The following is a 26,308-nucleotide window of genomic DNA, read 5'->3' as shown; positions in this document are numbered from 1 at the left end:
ATATCTTTCTAAACAAAAATGAACACTTTTTTAATTAAAAAAAGCACTTCAAGACATGATTAACAACTGGAACCTCAAGTCCCTAAGGGGATTCTGTGGCAGCAGCATACTTCACAAAATCGGCTCTGCAATTATTATTTCAGAGTCATGCTGGTTTGTGATTCCTCTTTTCTAGTGCACAAACTATAATTAAGTGCAGTCCTGGCTATAACTCTTTTGCTTATTTCACTCCAGTACTAGGATCATCACATTCAGAAAGAGGGGGGACCAATTAGACCATTGGGTCCACTACAACAGCAGGAGGATATAAGCTTCCAACTTAGTGTACAGCAGATACAATGCTATTATTAGCTAGAAGGTTCAGGAGCCATTTAGGAGACGAAGAAGTGTCAAGTCTGAAATGTTAGGAATTCAGGCTATTTAAAGTTCCTCTTTATTCTTTTCCACTTTTTCAAGTTTGGTCAGAACAGCACCTCTTGTCCAATACCCCATGAGCTTAACACTATGGACCATTACAAACTGGCATAAGTTAGAACAGCTCTAAATTTTATCTACAGCTTGTACCTATTTCTTTCAAGGACAAAGGTTTGTCTGCCAACCTTCTATTCAATAAACACACAAACATATGCATATATAGTATAAATCATTAACTCCCATCACTAGCAATTGCTGATTTGGTAACAAGTGCTTCTTCACTCACTGACTCTTAACTGACATGCTGTATACATATCCCATTAGGGTGAAAGGGAGCAGCAGGTAGGTGGGAGGATGTAGGGGAGAATACATAACCTGAAATGTGTGTTTATGAAGCATGCAACCTTATGCATTCTTCTGTGATCTTAACATTCTTTCTTCTGTAGTACTGAGACCTTGGACTCTACTGCTAACCACTGATAATGCAGCTTATGAAGGGCCCAGTATCAGACCTTTCAGTGAGAACTCACTGTTGAAAAACAGCAGCGTCAATTAGATCAAAGACATGTTGGAGATGGTGTGACACTACACCCCATATTTATCATGGGGGTACAATTATGATATGATTATGATGTAAATCAGTGGAAAATTATGATTTGCTGAATATGATTCTCCTATTTGTATGCATGTATCCTTTTTGGATCTGAAGTTATGAATATTGACTATGTATCTGAGTTTCAAATGTGTTTACACCTGGGTGACACTCATTAGGCAAAATGCGTTCTGCCTAGACAGCTGGCGGGAAGGGCCTGCTCAGGGTAATGGGCCATTAGGAAAAAAATAGGCCTTAGGACAGGGGTTCCCAAATTTGTTTTGCGGCTTGTTCAGGGTAAGCCTCTGGCGCACTGCAAGATGCTTTGTTTACCTGACCATCCACAGGTACGGCCGCTAGTAGCTCCCGGTGGCTGCAGTGTGCCGTTCCCAGCCAATGGGAGCTGTGGGAAGTGGTGCGGGTGGGGCCACTGCTTCCCGCAGATCTCATTGGCCGGGAATAGCGAAACGCAGAGACTGGAAGCTGCGAGTGGCTGTATCAGTGGACGCTCAGGTAAACAAAGTGTCTCGCAGCCCACCAGGGGCTTACCCTGAACAAGCCACAAACCAAGTTTGGGAACCCCTGCCTTAGGAGAAGCTTATCTCCCACCTGGTGAACCTTCCTGAGATTGCTCCAGACAGACTGTAAATAATGGCTGCTATGACTTGGCAGGGCATGCAAGGGTATGAGACCAGACCACATGACACTATAAGACACTGATCTCCATTTTGGGTGCCTGTATTTTTCCGCAAACTGGGCTGGAAACTGTTTTTTGGAACAAAGGGTTCCCTCAATAGGCAGGGAGTGACATCATCTGTTGTACTTCAGTCCCCCACAACTCAACATCTGGAGAAGCTCCGAAAGAAAAGGACTTGGAATGGGGTGGGGATCCCAAGTTGTAAAGCAAATGTAGCTTGTGCCTTGAAATCTGCAAGCCTGCTTGTATCATCAGTCAGGATGAGAAATTGCTAATTCATATCCAATCTTTCTAGTATTTTAGTCTTAGTTTGCGGTTTTGTTTATTTACTAGGTAATCTGCTTTAATTTGTTTGCTATCACTTAAAATCTGTCTTTTTGTAGTTAAACTTTTGTTTTAATCTAAACCAGTGTTCCTTTGAACTGAAGTGTCCGGGGAAAATCTCAGCTTGGTTTAACACAAGTGTACTGTGCACATTCCTCTTCACATTGAGGGAGAGGAGAACTGAGTAATAAATTTGTACTGGTTGGGGTTTTGACCAGAACAGGATGGTACAGTTCTGGGGTCCTAGGTGGGGAAGCTGGGGGTTATCTTGGCTGTAGCCTCTCTATTGTTGGTTCATGCAGCAGCTGGCCAAAGCCTGCACGCAACTGCAGCGGGGTGTGTCCCTGCCTGTGTGAATGCTGATGGGAGTGTAGGACCGGAAGCAGTTTATTGACTGTTACAGTAGCACAGTCGGGAGGGCTCTCAGTTACTACAGAGAATTCTTTCCCAGGTGTCTGCCTGGTGGGTCTTTCCCACATGCTCAGGGTCTAACTCATCGGGAAGAAATTTTCCCCAGGTCAGATTGGCAGAGACCCCGGTGGGTTGGAATTTTTTTACCTTCCTCTGAAGCATGGGGCACAGGTTACTTGCAGGTTTCAACTAGTGTAAATGGTGGATTCTCTGTATCCTGAAGTCTTTAAACCATGAGTTGAGGACTTCAGTAACTCAGCCGGCAGTTAGGAGTCTATTACAGGAGTGGGTAGGTGAGGTTCTGTGACCTGCAATGTGGAGGAGGTCAGACTAGATGATGATAGTCCCTTGTGACCTTAAAGTTTGAGTCTGTGAACAAAATGTGGTATTCAGGGGGTTCTACAACAAACCTTGTTAAATATTAATGTGAAATTCTATGTTTATGCTTTTAAGATATGAGTTAATTACAATTCTGTTTGGAGGAGATGTGATGGTTTATTATAAGTTTTGAGACTGAGCTCCCTCAACAGTAGGTTTAAGCTGGTGTCACTCATTAATTTCAGTGGATTTACTACTGATTTGCACTGGTATAACTGAGTGGAGATTCAGGCCTCCCTTTGCTATTCAAATAAAGATGTGCAACCATGGCAACCTTGCCTGACCTCTGATATGACACTAATTAACTTGCATCCCAACTGCTCCTCCTGCACATTGCTTTGAACTTCAAATGAAGCAAGCCAGTTTTTGTAAGAAACAGGCAGAAGTTGCATGGAAACTGAGGGGTTTATATTAGTTACACTCTGCTGTTTTGGGAGAAAACAGGAAAGAAAAAAAACCTAACACAAACCTGAAACAAACTTCTACTCCCTCTTTTTACAGATTTTTCTTTCCTTTGAACTTGTAATTCTTGAGCTCACTTTTAAGAGTAATCCCTGAGCCTTCTCTCAGCACAAGGCCCTGTCCCCTGCTCCTCCTCTTCCCCTCAAGGGTTGTCCCTGGACAGACTGGAAGCCTGAGCTAGGCTGTGGTAAGAGCTGCCCAGGGTGTCTGGACCACTGTGGGGAGCCCCAGACCCTTCCTCTGCCTTTGGTGGCACATCCAAGGAGGTGGGGATACAGGCTGGAGGTTGCTCTCGGGCACCCTAGCCCCCTGCCCAAGGCAGGTGGAAGGACCTGGGTGGTTCTTACCACAGCCTGACTCTGGCTTCCAGCCAGGCCAGGGGGCGAGGCCTCATGGGGAAAAGGAGGACCAGGGGGTGGGGGATTGAGGGAAGAGGAGGGGCAAGGGGTCAGGCCATGGAGGGGGGTGGGGTTCCTGCATGTGTCCCACGTTTGCTTTTTGAAAAAGTGGTCGCCCTACCCGACACCCAGAGGTTGCAGGACAAGATGTCTACCACCACTACTGCCAAAGACCACAGGGCACCCATCTGCCAGCACTTCTGCTGCTGTGTGAGCCACTTAGAAGAGTACCCCTGTACTGCTGGGGAGGTGGAAGCACGGCGAATCAAAGGATAATGGCTGGTGTGGAAAGGGAGACCAAATTCTGCTCACAATAATACTAGCACAGTCCAATTGTCTTCAGAGGAGTTGCATGATGTGAGAGCACAATTTAGCCCACCATGTACATAAAGCTGCAGTACTGGCCCAGACAGAAGCCTCTCTGTGTAACACCTTCTTATTTGCATGTATTCATTTATTTCCTCTTTGAAAGGAGGGTGAAAGGATTGCTGGATTTTTTGGGGAGGGGAGGTAGGTAAGGGAGAAGAGTATGGAAAGGAGGATTTTGTGTGTGTCGAGGGGATGGGTGAGGTTTGGTTGAGGGAAAGAGTGAGGAATGACTATACTACTTGGGGAATGTCACATGTGTTAACCTTGACAAAGCCCTTGTTACAACGTTGGCAGCATTTCACTGATTCAGACCCAAACCTTGTGTTTTAAACTTAATTGAGCCCGACAGTTTATTAGCACATTCTCCCTGATGTTAACAGGTAGAAAAAAATGGTAACGCAAAAAAAAAAAATCTCAATCACTTTTCTTTATCTTGATGAAATAATTAGCAAAGCCATAGTTTAACCAGGCATGGGCATTAAAAAAATAATCAGTACAAGTGAAGAAAACAGGTCTGACAGTACTTAAGAAATGAATCAGACACGACGTGTGTTGAAAAAGTTGAACAAATTAACATTTCAATTTACTGCCAATTTGCTTTATTGTAAGCTTCAAAGCTATTTTAATGGCATGAATTTGAATAAAGAGAATCAAAAAAGTTCATTCTATTAATAATTTAAAAAACCTGAAGTGCTTCTTTCAAGTGGCTAAACGGATTTTCCACTGTGCTACTGAACCACTGCAAATAATAACATGGAAACAAGAATATTTTTGAACTTACAAAATGAATACCAGGTGATAATTTTCCAATCTGACCCTCATAATTAGGTCAACCAGTTCCACAAACTGCGTGGGTATTCAAATCAGTACTTAGGCATGCACAGATATTAGAGATATTAAATGCTGATTTATGTGACCAAATAGAGAATTGGGTGCCCTACTTTAGCTCAGGTAAGTAAATCCTTTTATTCCATGTCTGAATATCAGTGATGTCATAGCAGAATTTTCAGAAGTCTTCACAATTAATGATACCTACCTACATGTAATAATTGGGCTTCCTGCCTCTATTAAATACATATCTTATACTCTCGTTAAAGGGGCCAAATTTCTGCCCCCTATGGCTGCCATGCAACCTCGCTGGTTTCACATGGGTTGGATGAGTACAACAGAGAGCAGAATCTGGACTCTGTGTAACCATTCCATATAAAGAAATTCTGATACAAACATCTATGCTAAAACATCACTAAAATAAATGGGAAATACAGAAAAGGTCACAATAAAAGATATTTCAAAAGCCAGTGCAAGCACAATTGGAGAGTAGTTGAACAACTTCTGAAAGAGCATACTAAATTACCATGAAAGCAAAGAGAAATGTAAGAGAAAGAGACAGAGTGCCACTGAGAGAGCATAAAGGAGCCACATTGTGTACAGTCCAGCATAAAAAAAGAAGGAAAGTTAGTATGAAGATTGATCAGTCTTGATAGAAAAGACTATTTTAGAAATACATGTATATGCTACAAAAACTACACTATTACAGTCCAGATCCTGAGACTTGCTATGCTCCAGTCTCCCAGTGCAAAGCAGCATGGAGCTGACAGATCTGGGAACTGGAGGCTTCTCCCAGCACTGGAAAATCTTCTGCTGTCATAGTGTAGAACTGACAAATGAAATTGTTTTTAATTGTTCACTTTATTAATGTAACTTCTGTTCACCATTCACTACACTTGCCTATACTGTAACTGCTGTTCCATATTGTAATTCAAACCCCATTTTAAAACACTCACTCCATTTTGTAAAAGCTTCCTCCAACCTTCATTTTTGCAAACCCTGCTGTAATCTTAGTTTAGTTTAGATGTGTGAATGAGGTATGTGTGGATGACGGAATCAACCTCCAGCCCCAGCCTGTCCTGATGAGATAAAGTTCAAATACCAACAGCTGAAGACCTAGACAACAGCCCTAAACAAAGTAAGAAGCATCCACCCTAAAAAGAAAAGGACAACAGAACAACAGAAGGAAGATCAAAGCCAGGTTCAAGGCTGAAAGTCACGCCTGCTATTGATGGGTGATCAATCTAAACCCAGAGGCAGCGTGACACAGCAAGACCTATAGACTTTGAATCCAAACTAAAAGCCTATAAAAAAGAAGGGTGAGATGAGAAACTCTGGGTAACATTCTGCTGCCAACATGGAAGAACATCAGTGCCTGCCCAACAGAGATCCAGCTTGTCCTTGTGCCTGGCTTTCCTGGCCAGTTAGCTGCCACAAGCTACGAACCCAAGCTACAAAATCAAGCTATGAACTTAAGCTATCTTCAGGACTGGTAACTATGCAGCAGCTGCAGAACATCTGATGGATGTGTGTGTGTGAATGTGTGTGTGTGTGTGTGTGAATATGTGTGTGTGTGTATAGGTATTAGGTATAATGTGTGTGTATAAGAATTAAGATATTAGTTATTAGTCATAAATCAAATTGTTATCATAATAAATGTGGCATCTTTGCCTTGTCCCCTTTAATAAGATCCTGCTGGTTTTTACTGGTCTAATATAATTGGTGTAACAATAGGGATTCCTATTCTATTCCTATCTCCCCTCCCACAGCCACCTGAGGAAGGAGTGGCTGGAATGCACTGGCTCCTGTTGATCCCAGGCTGCTAGTGTGGCCTCTGGGGGCAGCTGGGTGTAAATTCAGTCAGTGCCCAAATTGCACTGATTTATGTTGAGGACTAGTCCTTGGTGATCCCAAGATCAGGGAAGCCCAGAGATATCTTTGCCCCAGTCCTTTACTGATTTGCCCCAGTCCTTTACTGACTGTAGCTCGGCTGGACCAGATTCTAGTCCTATATATCTTAAGGCACTTCGATAACATGTTAATGAGTGTGACAAACATCTAGCTAGGATAAAATATCTAGGGGAAAAAATAAAGGGAAAAAGTTAAACTACTGACGTCATGCCTCCACATAAGCGGCATAAAGATTCAGAATCTTTCACTCTCTAAGTGACACAGACTGCTAGGGATTGAAAGGTATCAGCATCTGAAAGTTGTTTGCTGGCTCTTCTAGGATCCCAAAACACTATCACTTTCTTCGTATGTTCAGTGGCAGTCTAAGCAGAGGGATCACAGAGACAGAACTATCCTTTCAATCCTCAGAAGGTAGAAGCCTCCAGAACTATGTTAAGTCATATGGATAGAGGCAGTGTGGGTAAGAGAATATTCTCACAGTGCACATTTAAAATCAGCTTTCAGAGCTATTGATCTTTGTCCAGAACTAAATTCATTTAAAAAATTTAAGGACAATGAATGAGAGTAAGCGTGCTCTGAAAGAAAAAAATAAAGTCAAAAACATGTAGCAGTCTGCTTCAATCATAGAGATGAAAAAAATATTTTATGTATGAGATGTGCTGCAACAATTAAGGGTAATTAATAGATTAAAAATCAATAGGTTTTAACTCCCTGTATTGTTAAATATTAACACCTTGATAGTCTGTAAGCCAGTTTTACACATTCCATCTCTGAATTCAGCTACATGCAACTGAATTGTCTAATGATGGTCTGATTCCAAAGAGGAAATAAATTAATACACGCAAACAAGAAGGTGTTACAGAAAGAGGCTTCTGTCTGGGCCAAGTACTGCAGCTTTATGTACATGATGGGCCAAATTTTTAACTCCTCTGAAGACAATTGGATTGTGCAGGTATTATTGTGAGCAGAATTTGGCACTCTGTCTTTAGGGACACCATTCCTGGAAGCAATGTTCTCCAGATGCAGCACACCTGCCAGTAACACTGCAATACAGCTATTGGTTAGATATTTTAGGCGTACTTGAATGATAACAGCTCTACCAATAGTAACACAGGAAGGCTTGTGATTTGAATTCTCTGCATGCATTGTTGTACACCATAGCAACTTTCTTAATAATGGAAGACCTCAAGGCAGTCCTGACAATTATCATTTATGATATTGTGGCTCGAGTTATTGTGAAATGTCAGTTATGATTCTGACCATCTTTTTTAATGCCCATTTAAGTTCCAATGCTCTTACATGCTTCCACTTCCAAGGCTTCTTCAGTTTCAGCTAGAGCTCAAAGGTCATGTCTACACTTCAGGCTGGCGGTATGATTCTCAGCTTGAGAAGACATACTTGCTCTAGCTCTTATTGAGCTAGTGTGCTAAAAATAGAACATAGCCATGAAAGTGGGATGGATTAGTTGCCTTTAGTTCATGCTTAGGGTCTTGGATTGGTATGTACACGGGGTGGCTAGCCCATCGTGCTGCCAGGACTACATTCGATTTTAGTGCACTAGCTCAAAGAGAGTTAGAATGAGTATGAGTACACAATTCAAGGTGTACACATATCCAAAATGAGGTGCAAAGGAGAAGACCTACCCTTTCTATTTATTGGAATCATCCTTAATGTCCCAATAGATCTTACCTCCAGTCATCTTTGGTTAAATTTGCCAGAATGTTCATTTCATCCTCTTGCATAAGTCTGTAAGCAGCACTCACATGATGATTTTCAAGAACAGAACGATCATTGTACAAAATTGCAACATCTGACCTAGGTATAAAAGAAGTATGATTAGCAACAGGACACTGATGTTAGCATAATAGAAAGGGGCTCTGTTGCCATTAAAGGGTCTGTTGAGTTAGTTTGACATGATATTTATTTCATCCTAGAAGATAAAGATCTGAAAAGAAAACCTCACAGATAATTCCTCATAATAAAAAAAAAGGTGCAACTATGCTGGTAATTGAACTTACTTGCCATATTAGCTACTGTAAAGGGCAAGAACCAGATTTTGAATATATCGTTTTCTCTTTATAATATGTAATTAATACATCAGAGAGATTAATTCGAGGAATTAAGAGAAAATAATATCCTCAAACAATATTACTCCTTCTTCTACCTGTCTCACAAGCATTTGGACCAGGTACATCCAGTGGTATCAAAGGGGCCTTTTTTCATGTTTGTACCCGTTACATTGTTTAGCAATAAAGCAGCTAATTCATGAGGTATACAGGATAAGGGTCCAACCCTATAGTACTTACACAAAGAAAACTTTCATTGAATTTAAAGGCAGTTTTGCCTGAGTCCTAAGGAAAGACTACAAAATCAGGCTTGCTCTGACAAAAAAAAAATTATAATAAAACTTATATGATATTATATGTGGGGCAGAGATTGAGACCTGTACTTCAAGTTGTCTGACAGTTCCCATTATAAAACCTTGTTTTCAATTGCTTATAACTTTCTCAAATTTCAACCATTTGGGCTAGATCCATGCTAGATATCTACCTCAGGCTGACTTTATTTTAGAATGAGGAGTTAGAAAGAGGTGGATGGAATTTCAGCACAAATGGTTCAGGTATTTCTCAAATGGAGTTAGAGGAAATATATGTTCTGCCCTTGTAAAAAAATTCTAAACACCATTTCACAGAGAAGTTCTTGAGCCTCCATGTTTTGGAGTGCAGATTTGAAATGTGCCAGATGTGGGAAACCATAATGTTAGGAGGTTGACCTGTAAAAATCAACCTGAATTTGACCAAATTATTAGCCTCTGAAAATCTCAGTTCACACATGATCTGTAGAGACATTTTAGAGTTTAGCAGCTAAATTCGCTGAAGATTCCACCCATGCTAAGCATCCTCCAGTTCGGGGTTACAGGGCCCGAGCAGGCCTCTTCCTGCAATTGCTCCTTCCAGCCACTTGGGGCAGTTTATGGCACTAGGGATGAGAACTGATCTTTCTTTTCATGTCAATGCCTCCATTCCCCCCATAGCTGGTGCACAGGCAGCAATTAGGAGCAGGAGGAAGGAACCTGAAAGGAATGCAGAGGGCTGAGGAGCTGGAGCCAAAGGGTGTGGCAAAGGGAGTGACAAGGGTGTGAGTGGGTGGCTGAGATGAAGATTTGGCCAGGGGGATGAAAGGAAAACAGTCAAGGATGCGGAGCTGGTGAGGAGTTTGGATGCCTGGGATAGAGATGACGAGCTGAGTGGGGGAGTGGGGGTGGGAGACCTAGACAAAGACAGGCTGGAGGGGCCATGAATAGCAGGGGTCAGGCCTGGGAACAACAGAGACAGGAGGGTTCATAACCCATTAGAGAACACACTTCTCAGAATATGGAATAAATCTCATCATTCCTCTGCTGTCTGCAAATAGCTGTGAAACCCACTGGCAAAAATGTACGCCTCATCTCCCTCTAAAGGCCGGCTCACACAGAGGATGATAACCTTTGGCTGCTGTTGGTTACACTGTTAGCTCAAGTGGTAGAAGCCTGTATTGTGAAACTAACGAGTGTAACCCTGCTCAGAACCATATGATCAGTATGGTTCCACATCATGGAATTTGTTTTTCAGTTTCATTTAAAAAAAAAACAAAACTAGGAAATTACACACACACACACACACACACACACACACACCATTAAGCACTCAAGAGTTAGGAAATGCCAGAATTAAGGTGCGCTGGGAATAAATCAGGCTGTGTAGTTAATGACACCACTGTGTGGTTAATGCCTGCCTCATTTGTTACAGAAGTTGAAAGGTGTGTAGTGAATGAGGTAGGAGACTGCATGAAGAGAAAGAATGGTCTCAGAGATTAGGCAGTTGAATGTCACCCTGAAAAATGGGATTCTATCATTCCTCTGCCACAGAGTTCCTGTGAGATGTCAGGCAAGTCATTTAAACTGAACTTTTTGCAAGTGGCTTCTGTGTGTTCCCCATTTTCTGGATGCTCAACCTGAGATTTGCACAGGGGCCTGTACTCTTAAGTTGACTATTCCTCTCATCTCCACTTCTGGAGGTCCTTAAAAACTGACGTTGTTGGGGAATTAGGATGCCAGTTGGGCTAGAAGGAATATGCCCTTGCCATCAGGGCTGCCACCTCGTCATTTCCTGGAACTCCAGAAACCATGAGGACACTGCTGGTATTTCATCATCCCATTCCTGAAAGGTGTCCTGACCAGACCAGACCAGAAAGAGGGAACCAGATAACATTGCTACCTCTCCCAGCTTTGGCTAAATCCTGAACACCAACAGGAAAGAGACTTGGGTTCCTGCTGTCACCTCCTCCCTCAAGTGTCATTTTCCCTTCCCACCTTATTTATTCTCTTTCCTCTATTTCTCTCTTTTTGCCTTCTGTTTTATAAGTGTCCTGATTAGCCAGCCAAGACTACATATTTTGCAACACTGCTTTGAGTCTGTGATCAGAGGCAGCTAAAAGCATATGGCATGGTACCAGGGAAACTACAGAAGTAAAGCAGGATTGTAAAGTTTGTTGATTAAGTGAACAAAGCATATCCTACCTAAATAATGACAGTGTTTCTGTCCAGTCTCTTATTAATATGGGAAAATCTATTATTTGCCAATCAGGTATTTTGGTGGAGCACACTTTTTTGATCCACATAGCTAATCATGGTTGTTTTTAATCAGTGCAGAGATTTGACACAACTCTGAGGGTAATTTTTTCTACCTTTCTGAAGCAATAGAAACATGGATGAAAGGCAAATAGATCTCTTTTTTTAGGGTCAGATTCAACATGTACGAGTAAGTATTTAACTGTAAAACTCAGTTTAACAACGTAATTTATTTTCCACTGTTGCAGTACTTCAAACCAAAATATATAAGACTAAAATAGAAAAGCAGTTTAAACTTAGAACAACTGATTAAAGTGATACAACAATTTATTTTTAGCTGGACTGGGTGAATGCACCAGTATGTTGAAGAGGAAAGGGCTTTTGCTCGTAATCTAGCTGCAGACATAGAATTTGTTCATCATCAGATTTATCAAACCATATGTCCCAAAGCACATCAACTGATTAACCTGTACGCAGTCCTTACAGCATTTAAAGCCTACCACTGGCAGGCAGTATAACCTAGCTAAGTGGAAGAACACTTCAGTTCTCTTTTATGAAGAGTGGTTTTCTTGCCAAAACAGAAGTGATGGAAATAATTGTTAGGTATTTCAGTACAGCTGAGGGGCTGCAAAGGTGCCTGATGAGCCACTCTGCACTAGACTGATCCCCAGTTCCCCAATCTAATTCACATCAGAGGGTGGGGCACTGTGTCCCAATGATGCCTGGCTGCTCTAACTCATACCAGCTGTGTTTATGGGCCAAGGGGTCATTATGGAAGCCAGTGATATCTGACATACAGAGTCCTGCCCACACCCCTTTCCCAAACTGCAGTGATAGAGACAGCACCACCAGATGTTCCCCTACTCTGGGCAATCTCAGGGCAGCAGTGGGTCAGGATCTGCCCGACAGTATTTAAAGAAAAAGACAACTTTTTCTATAGTTAAAACAAACCAATCCCTGCCCAATACTTTTAAATGATATAGTCATTTCAGCAAGAATATACTTAAGTCTATTATTAATTATTATTAAATGTCTCCATATGCCATATCATGAGAGGCACAACCCCACCCGCACTTCTGGATTAAGGACGAAAGGGCTTCCTATGCGTTTTATACCTTTTTTTCCTACTGCAATAGCATTAAATTTCCACTTACAGTGTTTTTCATTTGTAGATCTCAAAATATTTTTAAAAGCTGGGTAAATATCACCCCCATTTAACAAGGAGGGAACTTGAGGCAAAGAGACTTTCAATATCCCATAGCAAGGCAGTGGCAGCGCCCGGACTAGAACACAGGTCTTCTGATTCTCAGTCCAGTGCTCTCTCCATTGGACTACACAATATAGAGGATCTCAAAATAGGCAGGGAAAGGCACCTCAGACCCCACCCCAGAAGCCTAATTGTCATTTGTGTCTTCGAAAACGTCTTAGTGTCTCAAGGATCTTGCAACTTAATACAAACAAATATGACACCCCAAATAACAGTTCAGGTGGGTTTGGAGACATTGCTAGAGGGGAAGCAGCATTTAAGGAGAGATATGGAGGAGGGCCGGGAGGGTGTCTGGGGACTGGGAGGCCTACTTCAAATATATGACTTAATGGGATACTATAAGAAGCTACTAAGCCAGATATAAAGGGAGTGGGTACAAAAGATAATGAGAAGAGAGAACGCTCAGAAATATTCTGTACAACTGGCATCCTTGTCAGTCAGTGTTCCAAGCATTTTGCCATGACCCCTCACATATCAATGAACGGCAACGTGAAGATTGCACTTTAAAGATATGCGACCAAATCCTGTAATCCTTATTCTCACATGCTGTCCTTGCTCAGAAAGCCAAGGAGGCTACTCACATGAGCAAGGATGACATGGATAAGTAAGGGCTGCAAAGCTGACTGCCATCTGTGTCCAAAGTAGTAAAACATTTTAGGAAGCAGAACTTCAACGTTCACAGCAAAGCTATTCTGAGAAATTGCTGGTCAGGTGAAGTATTTCCCGCTGAATGAGTGTCAAGAATCTCCTCTTCAGTGTATTAAGGTACTATCTTGACCACAGCCAGTGGCACTGTGCCTTGCAGCTGTGATCCAAAGGGTATGAACCTCAGATCTATGCCACTAAATTGCCTTCCTTTTTCTCCTAGATCGTGCTGCAACAGCTGCATTCAGACACACTATCACAAGATGAAGCACACTTACCTTGTCTGAATATGGAAATTGTTTGTGGTCCCAGTATGCTCATAATCATGGACTGCAGCTGCAAAGATCATAGCTAAGATTTCCAGTTCTGTGAGCCAGTGCTAGTGAATAAAAGCAAAAACCAGTCACATTTTGTACAACAGCTTAACTGTGATATTACGTTATTGAAAATGTTTCTACATGTAGCTTAATTAAACCTTACTTCTCTTTTCCTACTGAATCATAAAATCTCGAACATTGCTAAATACTGTACACTACAAGAGTCTCCTTCAGCTTCTGTTGACTTCATTGGGACCAGGATGGGCCATTTATGTGCAACAGCAATGTAAAACTTGTATGTTAAAAAAATTAAATAAATAGTTATTATTTGATAAAAGCTCATGTGACACATTTGGCAGAGGTTTTGAACATGAGGTCTTTTGTCAGCCAGCCAATGTTTGTCTCTTGCAAAATTAATTACACGTAAAACTTAGTATTAAGTTACAATTGTAATTTCCCACTTAGTGTAAGATCTGACCCTCAGACAAACAATGCACAGTGTTTTTCCAAGTACATCATCAACCTTAAACATAGACTTTACCAATCCTGCAAGATGGAAACTGGGTTATTTTTTTCTTCTTATAGTTAAAATACTGCCATTTTAGAACAGTAGTTTTGTATTAAACTGAGGTCTGCTTGGTACACTTGTGAAGCAATTTTATATATTGTTTTTACTTGCTATCTGATACTATTCCGTGCTGCTGCATTTCTAAAGACACATGATACGAGTTCTATTGTCTTGCAGAACACATTGACTCAGTCTAGATGAAATGTATCCATCTAAGAGTGAACCTAGTACAAATCTAGTAACGACTACAAATTAACCACACATATGCCTGGTTTGGCCGAAAATGTCTTACACCCATTTTGTAATTTTCACTAAATTGAAGGTCTCTTTGGATTTGATACATACTATACTCACCCATCCACTATTATTACTATGGCACCAGGTTCATATCATACAAGGTACAAGTGCTGTTTCATAAGCTGCCTGGATATGAGTACCACAGATTGTTTCATGAGGATGAAAACAGCCAGTAAAGATTCACTAGTATTTTAGAATAACGTGGTGGGACATGCTGAGAAAAGATAAGACTGTCTGAATGCTGAGACTACTGACTAGTTGGTGAAGCTATATAGATTTATGAAGACTACAGTTAAGGAATGAGAGAAAGTACTGTAAGAAGTTCTAAAAAAGGAAACAACAACCTCCATAGTATTTTGTATTATAAAAACTAGGCCCTGAGCTGGGACTGACTTCCACAATGTTTTCAACAGAACAACTGAAAGAGAAACTCATACATTATTAGTAACTAAAGCTAAACAGAAAATCTTTAAGCATCTCTTCCTAAAATCATTTTTTTAGCAACCACAATAGTTGCTGGAAAATCCTTCTATAATTAGTAGAGAATTTCTTGCAAAGGTGTCTATGGACTGCAGAAAATTTCATGTGAAACTGTATACTGGCAAATATTGTAGCTACAGTAGGGAAGACAATATTCAGTTAAGTATTCAGATAAAACACACGTGGTCCCTTTAGCAGATTGAAATACAAAGCAAAAATCTTCCAAACATCTGCCTTTATATAAGACATGGAATGAGGACAGGAAAGATAGTTATGTCTTATCTCCACTTTTCACTGCTCAGAGTTGGGAAAAAAAATAAAAAACAAGGTATAGTGGGAAATGTAAGAAAGTGGGAGTATCACAACACATTTTCCCCTTACTTTGAGCATTGTTCACAAGATAAAAAAGAAAAACAAACAAACAACGACTTTAGAATCCCCATACAATTTTCTACATTCTATAAGAATGTGTATCTCGGGGATCAGATTCATTGGTTCCTAACTGTAGACCCATATTATCTGTCCCACTTGTCTCATCTGGAGATTAATCATTGAAAATATCAGATAATATTGACCCTACCCTTCAGTTCAGGGGTTTAATGCAAGTCTGGAAGCTAATTCTCCATCTCCCATGATTCTTGACTTTGTATGTCTAATAGACACCTGGCTGGACGAGACACCTGGTCCTTGTTAGCACTGACTTCTTCAGATGGGTATTCAGCTATTTGAGACACATCAGGGCCAGGGAAAGATTTTATCTGTTATTTGACTCAGATTTCAGATACTAGAATTATCCCAGACTGAGATCTTCAGTATGAGTCGAAGGATTGGACTAAGATAGTAGCAGAAAAGGCAGCTTCTCTGATTAGCTGAAAGTTTTGGATAACAGAGTCCATTAGGTGTTTACTATGGGTAAATTAATGTTAGTATGATTTTTTTTATTTATTGACTTTCATAATCCTGAAAGTTTTTTTATTTCTTGATTTTCATAACTCAGTGGTCCAATAATGTATTTTTTTTGTTTGTCTGTTCGTTTTCATTTATTAAATACTACAGTTGGGAAAAGAGAATTCTGACTATCTAGAGTTTTTGGCAAACTGGAAACACAGCAATTCTCTGGAGAACTGTAAAACTAAGGATACTAAGATGTATGCCTTCTATAAAAAGGATTAGAGGTTGTGAGGTTTCTAAAACCCAGCTTTACATTATCATTGCTTTAATCCATGGCCCAGAGAAGTGCAGAGGGAAAAAACAGGATCAATACTTGGCAGTTCTCTGTCTCAGTTCCACAAGCTACAGAGAAAACACAGAAAGACTACAAATGACATGCCTGAACTGATAAATCCACTCCTGTGAGCACCCGTTATAGAACAACATCAAAGGTGGGTGAAATATCCCAGGCACATGTCAGAGAGGAGAGTGGCAGTGCAGATAAAGGCATTAGAAGGGATGCCTGCTGTGAAAACAATTAGCTTGTGAGCAGTACTGTGTGTCACTCTCACCAGGTAAATAAGGTTGCAAGTGACAGAAGCAGGAGAAAAGACAAACATAACAACATCTGTGCATTGTACTGTCAAGCTCCCCCACTGAGGGTGGTACAATCTAGCTATGTGAGGTACTGATATGGCTCACATTCATTTAAATGTATTTATCCTCCAGACACCCCTGTGAGGAAGGGAAGTACTATTATCTCCATTTTACAGAGGGGGAACTGAGCCACAGAATGACAAAGTGACTGGTGCAAGGGCTGATAGGAAGTGTATAGTGGAGCCAGGAATTGAAACTGGGTCTGCTGAGCCCCAGATTACGGTTCTAACCATGGGACCATCTCCTAACTTAGCCTTTATTACATGACATTAATACGCTGCAGGGCAATGGCATCAATAGGGCCTTTTTCAAGCACTGACACTTCGAAAATATTATTTTGTCTGGTAGGCTGCATCACTTTGAAAATACTGTTGGCTTTCTGCTGTCCCACTAACAGTGACAAAACTCATCCAGGAACCGTTACAATAAATATTTTCAACTGTGACCATCTAAAACAGGCCTTAATTAATTAACAACCATTTGTATAGGCAGCACAAATTATTACGGTGTTATTTAAGCAGGACAAGAAATAGCTATAAAGTCTAGGAGTGTGGGACAGAACTCAATACGCCTGAGTGCATTCTGGGTACTGATATGCAAATACTCAATAGCAAGGATTCTGATGCGCAACGTATTCCTCCATCCAGTGTTCAGGGATACATTCGGGGTGTCATTGAACTCTGTAGGCTGAGGTCAAATTTCAGTATTAGGGCTTTCTTCTTCTAGTCTTCATATTTATATAGTGGTAATAGTCTGCTGTCATAAACAGATAGTTAAGGGTTAATGTCTCTTTTACCTGTAAAGGGTTAACAAACAGGGAACTAAACCCCTGACCAGGGGACCAATCAGGAGACAAGATACTTTCAAATCTCGGTGGAGGGAAGCCTTTGTTTGTGTTTTCTGGGTTTGGCTTTGTTCTCTCTGGGTTCTCAGAGTAACCACATGTACCTACAGGCTCTCTAATCTTCTGTTCAAATTTAGTAAGTACAAAGGTAGAAAGGCAGTTTAGTCTTTTTGATTGTTTTTCTTTATTTGCAAATGTGTATCTGGCTGGTAGAAATTTAATGTGTATCTGCCTGGTAGAGTTCTAATGTGTATTTGGCTGAAAGTATTTTAAATTGTATTTCTTCTGGAGGAGGCTTTTTCTCCAGTTTCTATAAGCTGACAGACCCTGTAACTTTTACCATCTAAATTGCAGAGATAACTTTTATCTTTTTTCTTTCTTTTTATTAAAAGTTTTGCTTTTAAGACCTGTCTGATTTTTCCCCTTGTTGAGGCTCAAGGGAACTAAGTCTGTACTCACCAGGGAATTGGTGGGGAGAAGGGAAAGGTGAATTTCCTCTTTGTTTTAGATTCACGGAGTTTGAATCTGTATTGCCTCTGGGTGAAGGGAAAAGAGGAGGGGGGGGAAGGTAACATTCCTCTCCGTGTGGTGATTCAAGGAGTTTGAATCACGGTGATCTCCTGGTGTACCCAGGGCAGGAAAGAGCTGGGAGGGAGGAAGGAGGGGGAAGGGAAATAGTTTATTCCCCTTTGTTGTGAGACTCAAGGAATTTGGGTCTTGGGGTCCCCAGGGAAGGTTTTTGAGGGGACCAGAGTGTATCAGGCACTGGAATTCCTGATTGGTGGCAGCTTATCAGATCTAAGCAGGTAATTAAGCTTAGAGGAATTCATGCTAGTACCCCAACTTTTGGACTCTAAGGTTCAGATTGGGGAAAGATACGACATGGTGGCAGTGTTTGGGAAAGATGGAATCCAAAAGCCAGTAGGAATATTATTTTTCTTTTTCTCTGCTAGCTGCTTGTAAGCAGAGAGAAGAAGGTTTTAAAACTACAGGTTTTAAAATTTTTTTTTCCATGCTCCTTTCTGGTTGTCCAGAGAAGCGGCCTAAAGGCAAGGCACATTAAGGTTTAACGAGGGTCTTTTGTTAAACAAAGCAGGCTTAAGTGGTCAGCAACAGACTCCAGCAGAACATATTTGCAAATGAAAAGGTTTTTTTAATTCTTTTTACTTTACCATGAGTAGCTAGTGGAAAAAGTAGAAAGACTCTGTTACTAAGCAACCCCAAGAAGGCAACAAAGAAGCAGCAGTTCAGACAGTAAACCAGCAGAAGTTGCCCCAACACAAGACATCAGAAACCATGAGTACCAAGGACACCCTGAAACAGGAACAGGCAAGGCAACAAGCCATAGAAAAAGAAAACGAACTAGGAGACGGATAGAACTAATTAATGCAGAAATAGCCAAGGAAGAGGCGGTCCACAAAAGAGAACAAGCAGCCAAAGAAGAAGCCCACAAAAGAGAACAAGAAGCAAAAGAGGCAGACCACCGAAGACAGATGGAACTCCAGAGGGAAGCCCACCAGCAGGCCCTGGCATTAGAACAGGCTAAGCAACAGAACACAGCCAATCCTAACAACACTTCACCAGTTGTTGTTCCACATCCCCAAAAATTTCCCACCTACAAGGCAGGTGATGACACTGAAGCCTTCTTAGAAAATTTTGAAAGGACCTGCCATGGATACAGCATCTCTGAAAATCAGTACATGATAGAGCTGAGGCCACTGCTCAGTGGACCCTTAGCAGAGGTGGCGGCTGAAATGCCTAAGAAGAACATGAACGATTATAAACTTTTTCAAACCAAGGCCAGATACAGAATGGGGATAACACCTGAACACGCCTGTCAGCGGTTCAGAACCCTAAAATGGAAACCAGATGTGTCATTCCCCCGACACGCCTACCACATTGCAAAGAATTATGAAGCCTGGATATCAGGAACAAAGGTTAACAATATGGACGAGCTGCACCTCCTGATACAAATGGAGCACTTCTTAGATGGTGTTCCTGAGGAAATAGAGAGGTACATCCTAGATGGGAAACCCAAAACGATAACCGAGGCAGGGGAGGTTGGAGCCAAATGGATGGAAGTGGCAGAAAAGAAAAAAGCTACTGTCAAGGGGAATGAATACCCCAGGGGGCACACTGACAATAAACCCTACAACCGAGGGCAGCCCAAGACCCCACCTACAACCCGAGGAAAGCCACAGACGCCCTATTCTCCCACCTCACAGTAACCCACCTCAACCCAGTGACCAGTCAGCTGGAAGATGCTTTAAGTGTAATGAACTGGGACATATAAAGGCCAACTGCCCAAAGAACCCCAAACGAGTGCAGTTCATTACACCACCATCACACCAAAGATCCCCAAGCCCAGATGCCTCTCAAATACCCTTGGAGTGAAGGGAAATTTTGAGAGTGAGTGGAAAGAAGGTTACTGCGTGGAGAGACATGGGGGCACAAGTGTCAGCTATCCACCAATCCTTCGTCGAACCCAAATTCATCAACCCAAAGGCCCAAGTGACAATTTACCCTTTCATGTCACAAGCTGTAGACTTGCCTACAGCTAAACTACCTGTCCAGTACAAAGGCTGGTCAGGAATGTGGACTTTTGCAGTCTATGACAATTATCCCATCCCCATGCTGCTGCGGGAAGACTTGGCCAACCAGGTGAAGCGGGCCAAGAGAGTGGGAATGGTTACACGCAGCCAAACCAGGCAAGCTTCCAGACCCATTCCTATTCCTGAGCCGTCCACAGAGGCCCCGTCTCTGTTACCAGAGACCCAGACAGAGGTAGTGGACCCGGATCCCCTACCAACGACTGAAACAGCCACAGTGCCTCCAGTCCCAGACCAGGAACTGGAAAAGCAGCCAGCACCAGAACCATTGCCAGCACTGACGCCAGCGTTTGCACATCCATCTTCAACCCCAACAACGGAGGGCGCCAGCGAGCCTGAACTGGCAAAAGCAGCAGACAACCACACCCAAGAGGCTCAGCCAGAGCCTGAAATACCACCTGGTGCACCAGCGGAGAGCGGTTCACCAGCAACGAAAACAACCCCATCACCTAAATCGCTTCCAGAGGGACCAAGCCCAAGTCAACAGTCTAAGGAAGAACTGGTGTCTCCAGCTTCAAGGGAACAGTTCAATACTGAGCAGGAAGCAGATGACAGCCTTCAGAAAGCTTGGTCGGCGGCATGGAGCACCCCACCGCATCTCAGCTCTTCTAATCGATCCTGGGTTGTTGTAGAACAAGGACTTTTATACAAGGAGACGCCTTCTGGTGGACACCAGGAAGACTGGCATCCACAAAAACAGTTGGTGGTTCCAGTTAAGTACCGGGAAAAGCTCTTAAGCTTAGCCCATGATCATCCCAGTGGCCATGCTGGGGTGAACAGAACCAAAGACCAGTTGGGGAAGTCCTTCCACTGGGAGGGAATGGGCAAGGATGTTGCCAAGTATGTCCAATCTTGTGAGGTGTGCCAAAGAGTGGGAAAACCCCAAGACCAGGTCAAGGCCCCTCTCCAGCCACTCCCCATAATTGAGGTCCCATTTCAGCGAGTAGCTGTGGATATTCTGGGTCCTTTCCCAAAAAAGACCCCCAGAGGAAAGCAGTATATACTGACTTTCATGGACTTTGCTACCCGATGGCCGGAAGCAGTAGCACTCGGCAACACCAGGGCTAAAGCTGTGTGCCAGGCCCTAACAGACATTTTTGCCAGGGTAGGTTGGCCCTCCGACATCCTTACAGATTCAGGATCTAATTTCCTGGCAGGAACCATGAAAGAACTGTGCGAAACTCATGGGGTGAATCACTTGGTTGCCACCCCTTACCACCATCAAACCAATGGCCTGGTGGAAAGGTTTAATGGAACTTTGTGGGCCATGATATGTAAATTCGTCAATGAACACTCCAATGACTGGGACCTAGTGTTGCAGCAGTTGCTTTTTGCCTACAGGGCTGTACCACATCCCAGTTTAGGGTTTTCACCGTTTGAGCTTGTGTATGGCCACGAGGTTAAAGGGCCATTACAGTTGTTGAAACAGCAATGGGAGGGGTTTACGCCTTCTCCAGGAACTAAAATTCTAGACTTTGTAAGCAACCTATAAAACACCCTCCGACACTCTTTAGCCCTTGCTAAAGAAAACCTAAAGGATGCTCAGGAAGAGCAAAAGGCCTGGTATGATAAAGCCTAAACAAGGAGTGTTCCTTCAAGGTAGACCAGGTTATGGTCTGGAAGGCACAACAGGCCCATAAGATTGAAGCATCATGGAAAGGGCCGTTCATGGTCCAAGAGCGCCTGGGAGCTGTTAACTACCTCATAGCATTTCCCAATTCCTCCCCAAAGCCCAGAGTGTACCATGTTAATTCTCTCAAGCCCTTTTATTCCAGAGACTTACAGGTTTGTCAGTTTACAGTCCAGGGAGGAGATGACGCTGAGTGGCCTGAAGGTGTCTGAAGGTGTCTGAAGGAAAAACTGATGGTGGCGTGGAAGAGGTGAACCTCTCCACCACCCTGGAATGTCTGCAGCAACAACAAATCAAGGAGCTGTGCACTAGCTTCGCCCCATTGTTCTCAGCCACCCCAGGACAGACTGAACGGGCATACCACTCCATTGACACAGGTAATGCTCACCCGATTAGAACCCCACCCTACCGAGTGTCTCCTCACGCCCAAGCTGCAATAGAATGGGAGATCCAGAACATGCTACAGATGGGTATCATACGTTCATCTACCAGTGCATGGGCATCTCCAGTGGTTCTGGTACCCAAACCAGATGGGGAAATACGCTTTTGCATGGACTATCGTAAGCCAAATGCGGTAACTCGTCTAGACAACTATCCAATGCCACACACCGATGAGCTATTGGGAAAGTTGGGATGTGCCCAGTTCATATCTACAATAGACTTAACCAAGGGGTACTGGCAAGTACCGCTAGATGAACCTGCCAAGGAAAGGTCAGCATTCATCACCCATGCGGGGGTGTATGAATTTAATGTGCTTCCTTTCGGGCTGTGAAAATGCACCTGCCACCTTCCAAAGGCTGGTAGATGGTCTACTAGCAGGATTGGGAGAATATGCAGTTGTCTACCTCGATGATGTGGCCATTTTTTCTGACTCCTAGCCCGAACACCTAGAACATCTGGAAAAAGTCTTTAAGCGCATCAGGCAGGCAGGACTAACTGTTAAGGCCAAAAAGTGTCAAATAGGCCAAAACAGAGTGACTTACCTGGGACACCAGGTGGGTCGAGGAACCATAAACCCCCTACAGGCCAAGGTGGATGCTATCCAAAAGTGGCCTGTCCCAAAGTCCAAGAAACAGGTCCAATCCTTCTTAGGCTTGGCTGGGTATTACAGGCGATTTGTACCACACTACAGCCAAATCACTGCCCCACTGACCGGCCTGACCAAAAAAACCCAGCCAAATGCAGTCAAGTGGACTAATGAGTGTCAAAAAGCCTTTACCCAACTTAAGGCAATGCTCATGTCTGACCCTGTGCTAAGGGCCCCGGACTTTGAAAAACCATTCCTAGTAACCACAGATGCATCTGAGCGTGGTATAGGAGCAGTGCTCTTGCAGGAAGAACCGGATCACAACTTCCATCCTGTCGTGTTTCTCAGCAAGAAACTGTCTGAGAGGGAAAGTCACTGGTCAGTCAGTGAAAAGGAATGCTACGCCATTGTGTACGCCCTGGAAAAGCTACGCCCATACATTTGGGGACGGAGGTTCCAGCTACAAACCGACTATGCTGCGCTAAAGTGGCTTCATACTGCCAAGGGAAACAACAAAAAATTGCTTCAATGGAGTTTAGCGCTCCAAGATTCTGATTTTGAAATTCAACACATTTCAGGAGCTTCTAACAAAGTAGCTGATGCACTCTCTCGTGAGTTTCCCAGAATCCACTGGTTAAAATAGGTCCTTCAAATGTAGAAAGTATTGTAGTTTACATACTTAGTAGTATATGTAGAGGTGCATGTGTTCTATTAATCTGTTTATTCTAAAGTTCTAGGAAGAAATCACCGCCAGTGAGGTTCCCCACTGTCTGCGATTTGGGGGTTGTCATAAACAGATAGTTAAGAGTTAATGTCTCTTTTACCTGTAAAGGGTTAACAAACAGGGAACCAAACACCTGACCAGGGGACCAATCAGGAGACAAGATACTTTCAAATCTCGGTGGAGGGAAGCCTTTGTTTGTGTTTTTTGGGTTTGGCTTTGTTCTCTCTGGGTTCTCAGAGTAACCACACGTACCTACAGGCTCTCTAATCTTCTGTTCAAATTTAGTAAGTACAAAGGTAGAAAGGTAGTTTAGTCTTTTTGATTGTTTTTCTTTATTTGCAAATGTTTATCTGGCTGGTAGAAATTTAATGTGTATCTGCCTGGTAGAGTTCTAATGTGTATTTGGCTGAAAGTATTTTAAATTGTATTTCTGCTGAAGGAGGCTTTTTCTCCAGTTTCTATAAGCTGACAGACCCTGTAACTTTTACCATCTAAATTGCAGAGATAACTTTTACCTTTTTTCTTTCTTTTTATTAAAAGTTTTGCTTTTAAGACCTGTCTGATTTTTCCCCTTGTTGAGGCTCAAGGGAACTGAGTCTGTACTCACCAGGGAATTGGTGGGGAGAAGGGAAAGGTGAATTTCCTTTTTGTTTCAGATTCACGGAGTTTGAATCTGTATTGCCTCTGGGTGAAGGGAAAAGAGGAGGAGGGGGAAGGTAACATTCCTCTCTGTGTGGTGATTCAAGGAGTTTGAATCACGGTGACCTCCTGGTGTACCCAGGGCAGGAAAGAGCTGGGAGGGAGGAAGGAGGGGGAAGGGAAATGGTTTATTCCCCTTTGTTGTGAGACTCAAGGAATTTGGGTCTTGGGGTCCCCAGGGAAGGTTTTTGAGGGGACCAGAGTGTATCAGGCACTGGAATTCCTGATTGGTGGCAGCTTATCAGATCTAAGCAGGTAATTAAGCTTAGAGGAATTCATGCTAGTACCCCAGCTTTTGGACTCTAAGGTTCAGATTGGGGAAAGATACTATGACAGGTAGGCTCCTTACAGGCATGTATTAACTAATCACTCAGGGTGAGACTTGAAGTCATCGCTCCCAGTAACACCAGTGGGAATTGTGTCTAAGAAAAGACTGCAGATTTTGACCCTCGCTTTGTAAGAAACATTATAATTAACATTTACAGTATTAGAATTAAATGTCTGATACTTTAGACACTTTTCTAGAAAGGAAATCAAAATTTCCTAGAATACTAAGACCAAATTCTATATTGTCATTGGGCTTGATTCTTTTCCCATTGTCAGTCAATGAGGAAGTATCAGGCACCTATATTACATGTAACCCCAGTGATCTAAAGGTGTATATCACAGCATAACTTGAAAACCCATAGAGCCATCTGTAAACTTGCCATTTTCACAAGTGCTTTGTACTCTACTGTCTTACAAACAGAAGTCTCATAATATATTGTTACCACTTCCATTCTCATTCTCTGTCTTTTAAAATACAACGTTCACACTCAGGACTAAACAGCGTCCCGAAAGGTAATTGACAGAGATGAAACATGAATTCTGAGTCAGGACTAACAAGTGTCTAACTAACCAAATCTGTAGTGTGGAGATTCCTTACTGAAGCAATGTCAAAGGACAATAGTATAAACATTGCACGTTAGGATGAGTGTATGTACCTGCTTCAGCTGCCAAAGGCAAGACAACAAACGGATGCATTGGGACATTGTAGAAGGGCAAAGCAATCTCCTGGCTGCCACAGGCTCTATGAGAAGCAAGTGACCTCAGAATGTTTAAGAGTGTAAAGATAAGGCCTTTTCTTGTAGCCATATTGTAAGGTCTAAAGCCTAAGGCCTTTGTCTGCAGCTGTATTAGGACAGCAGCAGCCATTAGCTGAGAAGCAGGAAGTTACATCCTCACATTTCATCTAAATTACATTAAAACACTGTAATATCGGGCTGTTAAGAAGGAGATCCATCCTAAAAGTACCCACCATCACCAGATAAAGCAATGGATCTTAAGCTGGTTAAGGAAAACTTAGTTTGACAGCATCCTGCCTGGCAAGAAACCAATTATCAAAATTGTTGTTGTGAAATCCCCATTTCTTTATTGTTTTGTCTTTATGGTCCCCACTTCTCTATTGTTTGAGTGTATGACCTGTGTCTCATTCTTTGATTGTTTCTGTCTGTTACATAGTTAATTTCGCTAAGTGTAAATCAATTAAGATGGTGGGGTAGGGTTGGTTAGAGAATTTTGTTACACTATGTTAGGATTGGTTAGTAAAATTTTAGTATAATGATTGGTTAAGGTACAGCTAAGCAGTTCTCAAGTTTCACTATATAAACTGGGGTCCAAAAGGAAGCTCTTTGGAAACCAGCTCCAGGACAGAGCCCTATCAGAGCTGCCAGGCCTCAGCACTCTGCCAATGACACTGTGCAGAAACTGGAGTCCCCCAGTTGGACCTGATCCTGACTTGTCATCAAAAAAAGTTCATCTGTTTTATTGGGACTGGGATTGGTGAGCACTGTATGTGTAGTGTGGGCTATTTTTGGTGATGGTTAATAGATAGATGATAAGGGTATTACTGGGTAAACTCTTCCATTGGTAAAAGGTCCTGCAAATCTGCACAAAATTATGCCCTGAGCCTAGGAATTGGGTAAGGGTGGGTGCCTAATTTAAGAGGGTTACGCCTTGAACCCTAGGAACTTGGTGTAACAGGGTAGGACTCACCCCTGTGGCGCCTCCTGCTGATCATCCAGGGACTTAGCTCTTCCAGCCTCCAGAGCACCCTCTGCAGGCCAGTGTCTCGCTTGCTGCTGGGCCCGAGTCCCTCCTGGACCCCGGTGCCCCTTTCAGGCTGGGGTGCTGCCCCCTGGCAGTACCCCCACAGTTGTCAGGGTCTCCCCACCCAGGGCAA

General features: G+C 42.6%; 1 protein-coding gene across 5 annotated transcripts in view; it reads right to left on the bottom strand.

The window, feature by feature from the left end:
- Positions 1-26,308, bottom strand: part of PDE1A (phosphodiesterase 1A) — a 287,403-nt gene that overhangs the window by 50,324 nt on the left and 210,771 nt on the right. For all 5 annotated transcript variants that reach the window (XM_050916412.1, XM_050916411.1, XM_050916414.1 and 2 more), the window contains 2 exons: positions 13,584-13,684; positions 8,474-8,599 (listed from right to left, as the gene is read on the bottom strand). In XM_050916412.1, the coding sequence (XP_050772369.1) occupies positions 8,474-8,599; positions 13,584-13,684 (227 nt within the window). The remainder of the gene's footprint in view (positions 1-8,473; positions 8,600-13,583; positions 13,685-26,308) is intronic.

The sequence above is a fragment of the Gopherus flavomarginatus genome, chromosome 10 (genome assembly GCF_025201925.1).
Source record: "Gopherus flavomarginatus isolate rGopFla2 chromosome 10, rGopFla2.mat.asm, whole genome shotgun sequence".
In the NCBI taxonomy this organism is placed as follows: Eukaryota; Metazoa; Chordata; order Testudines; family Testudinidae; genus Gopherus; species Gopherus flavomarginatus.
Note: the sequence above shows the minus strand (reverse complement) of the source record. Positions and strands in the feature narration are given on the sequence as shown.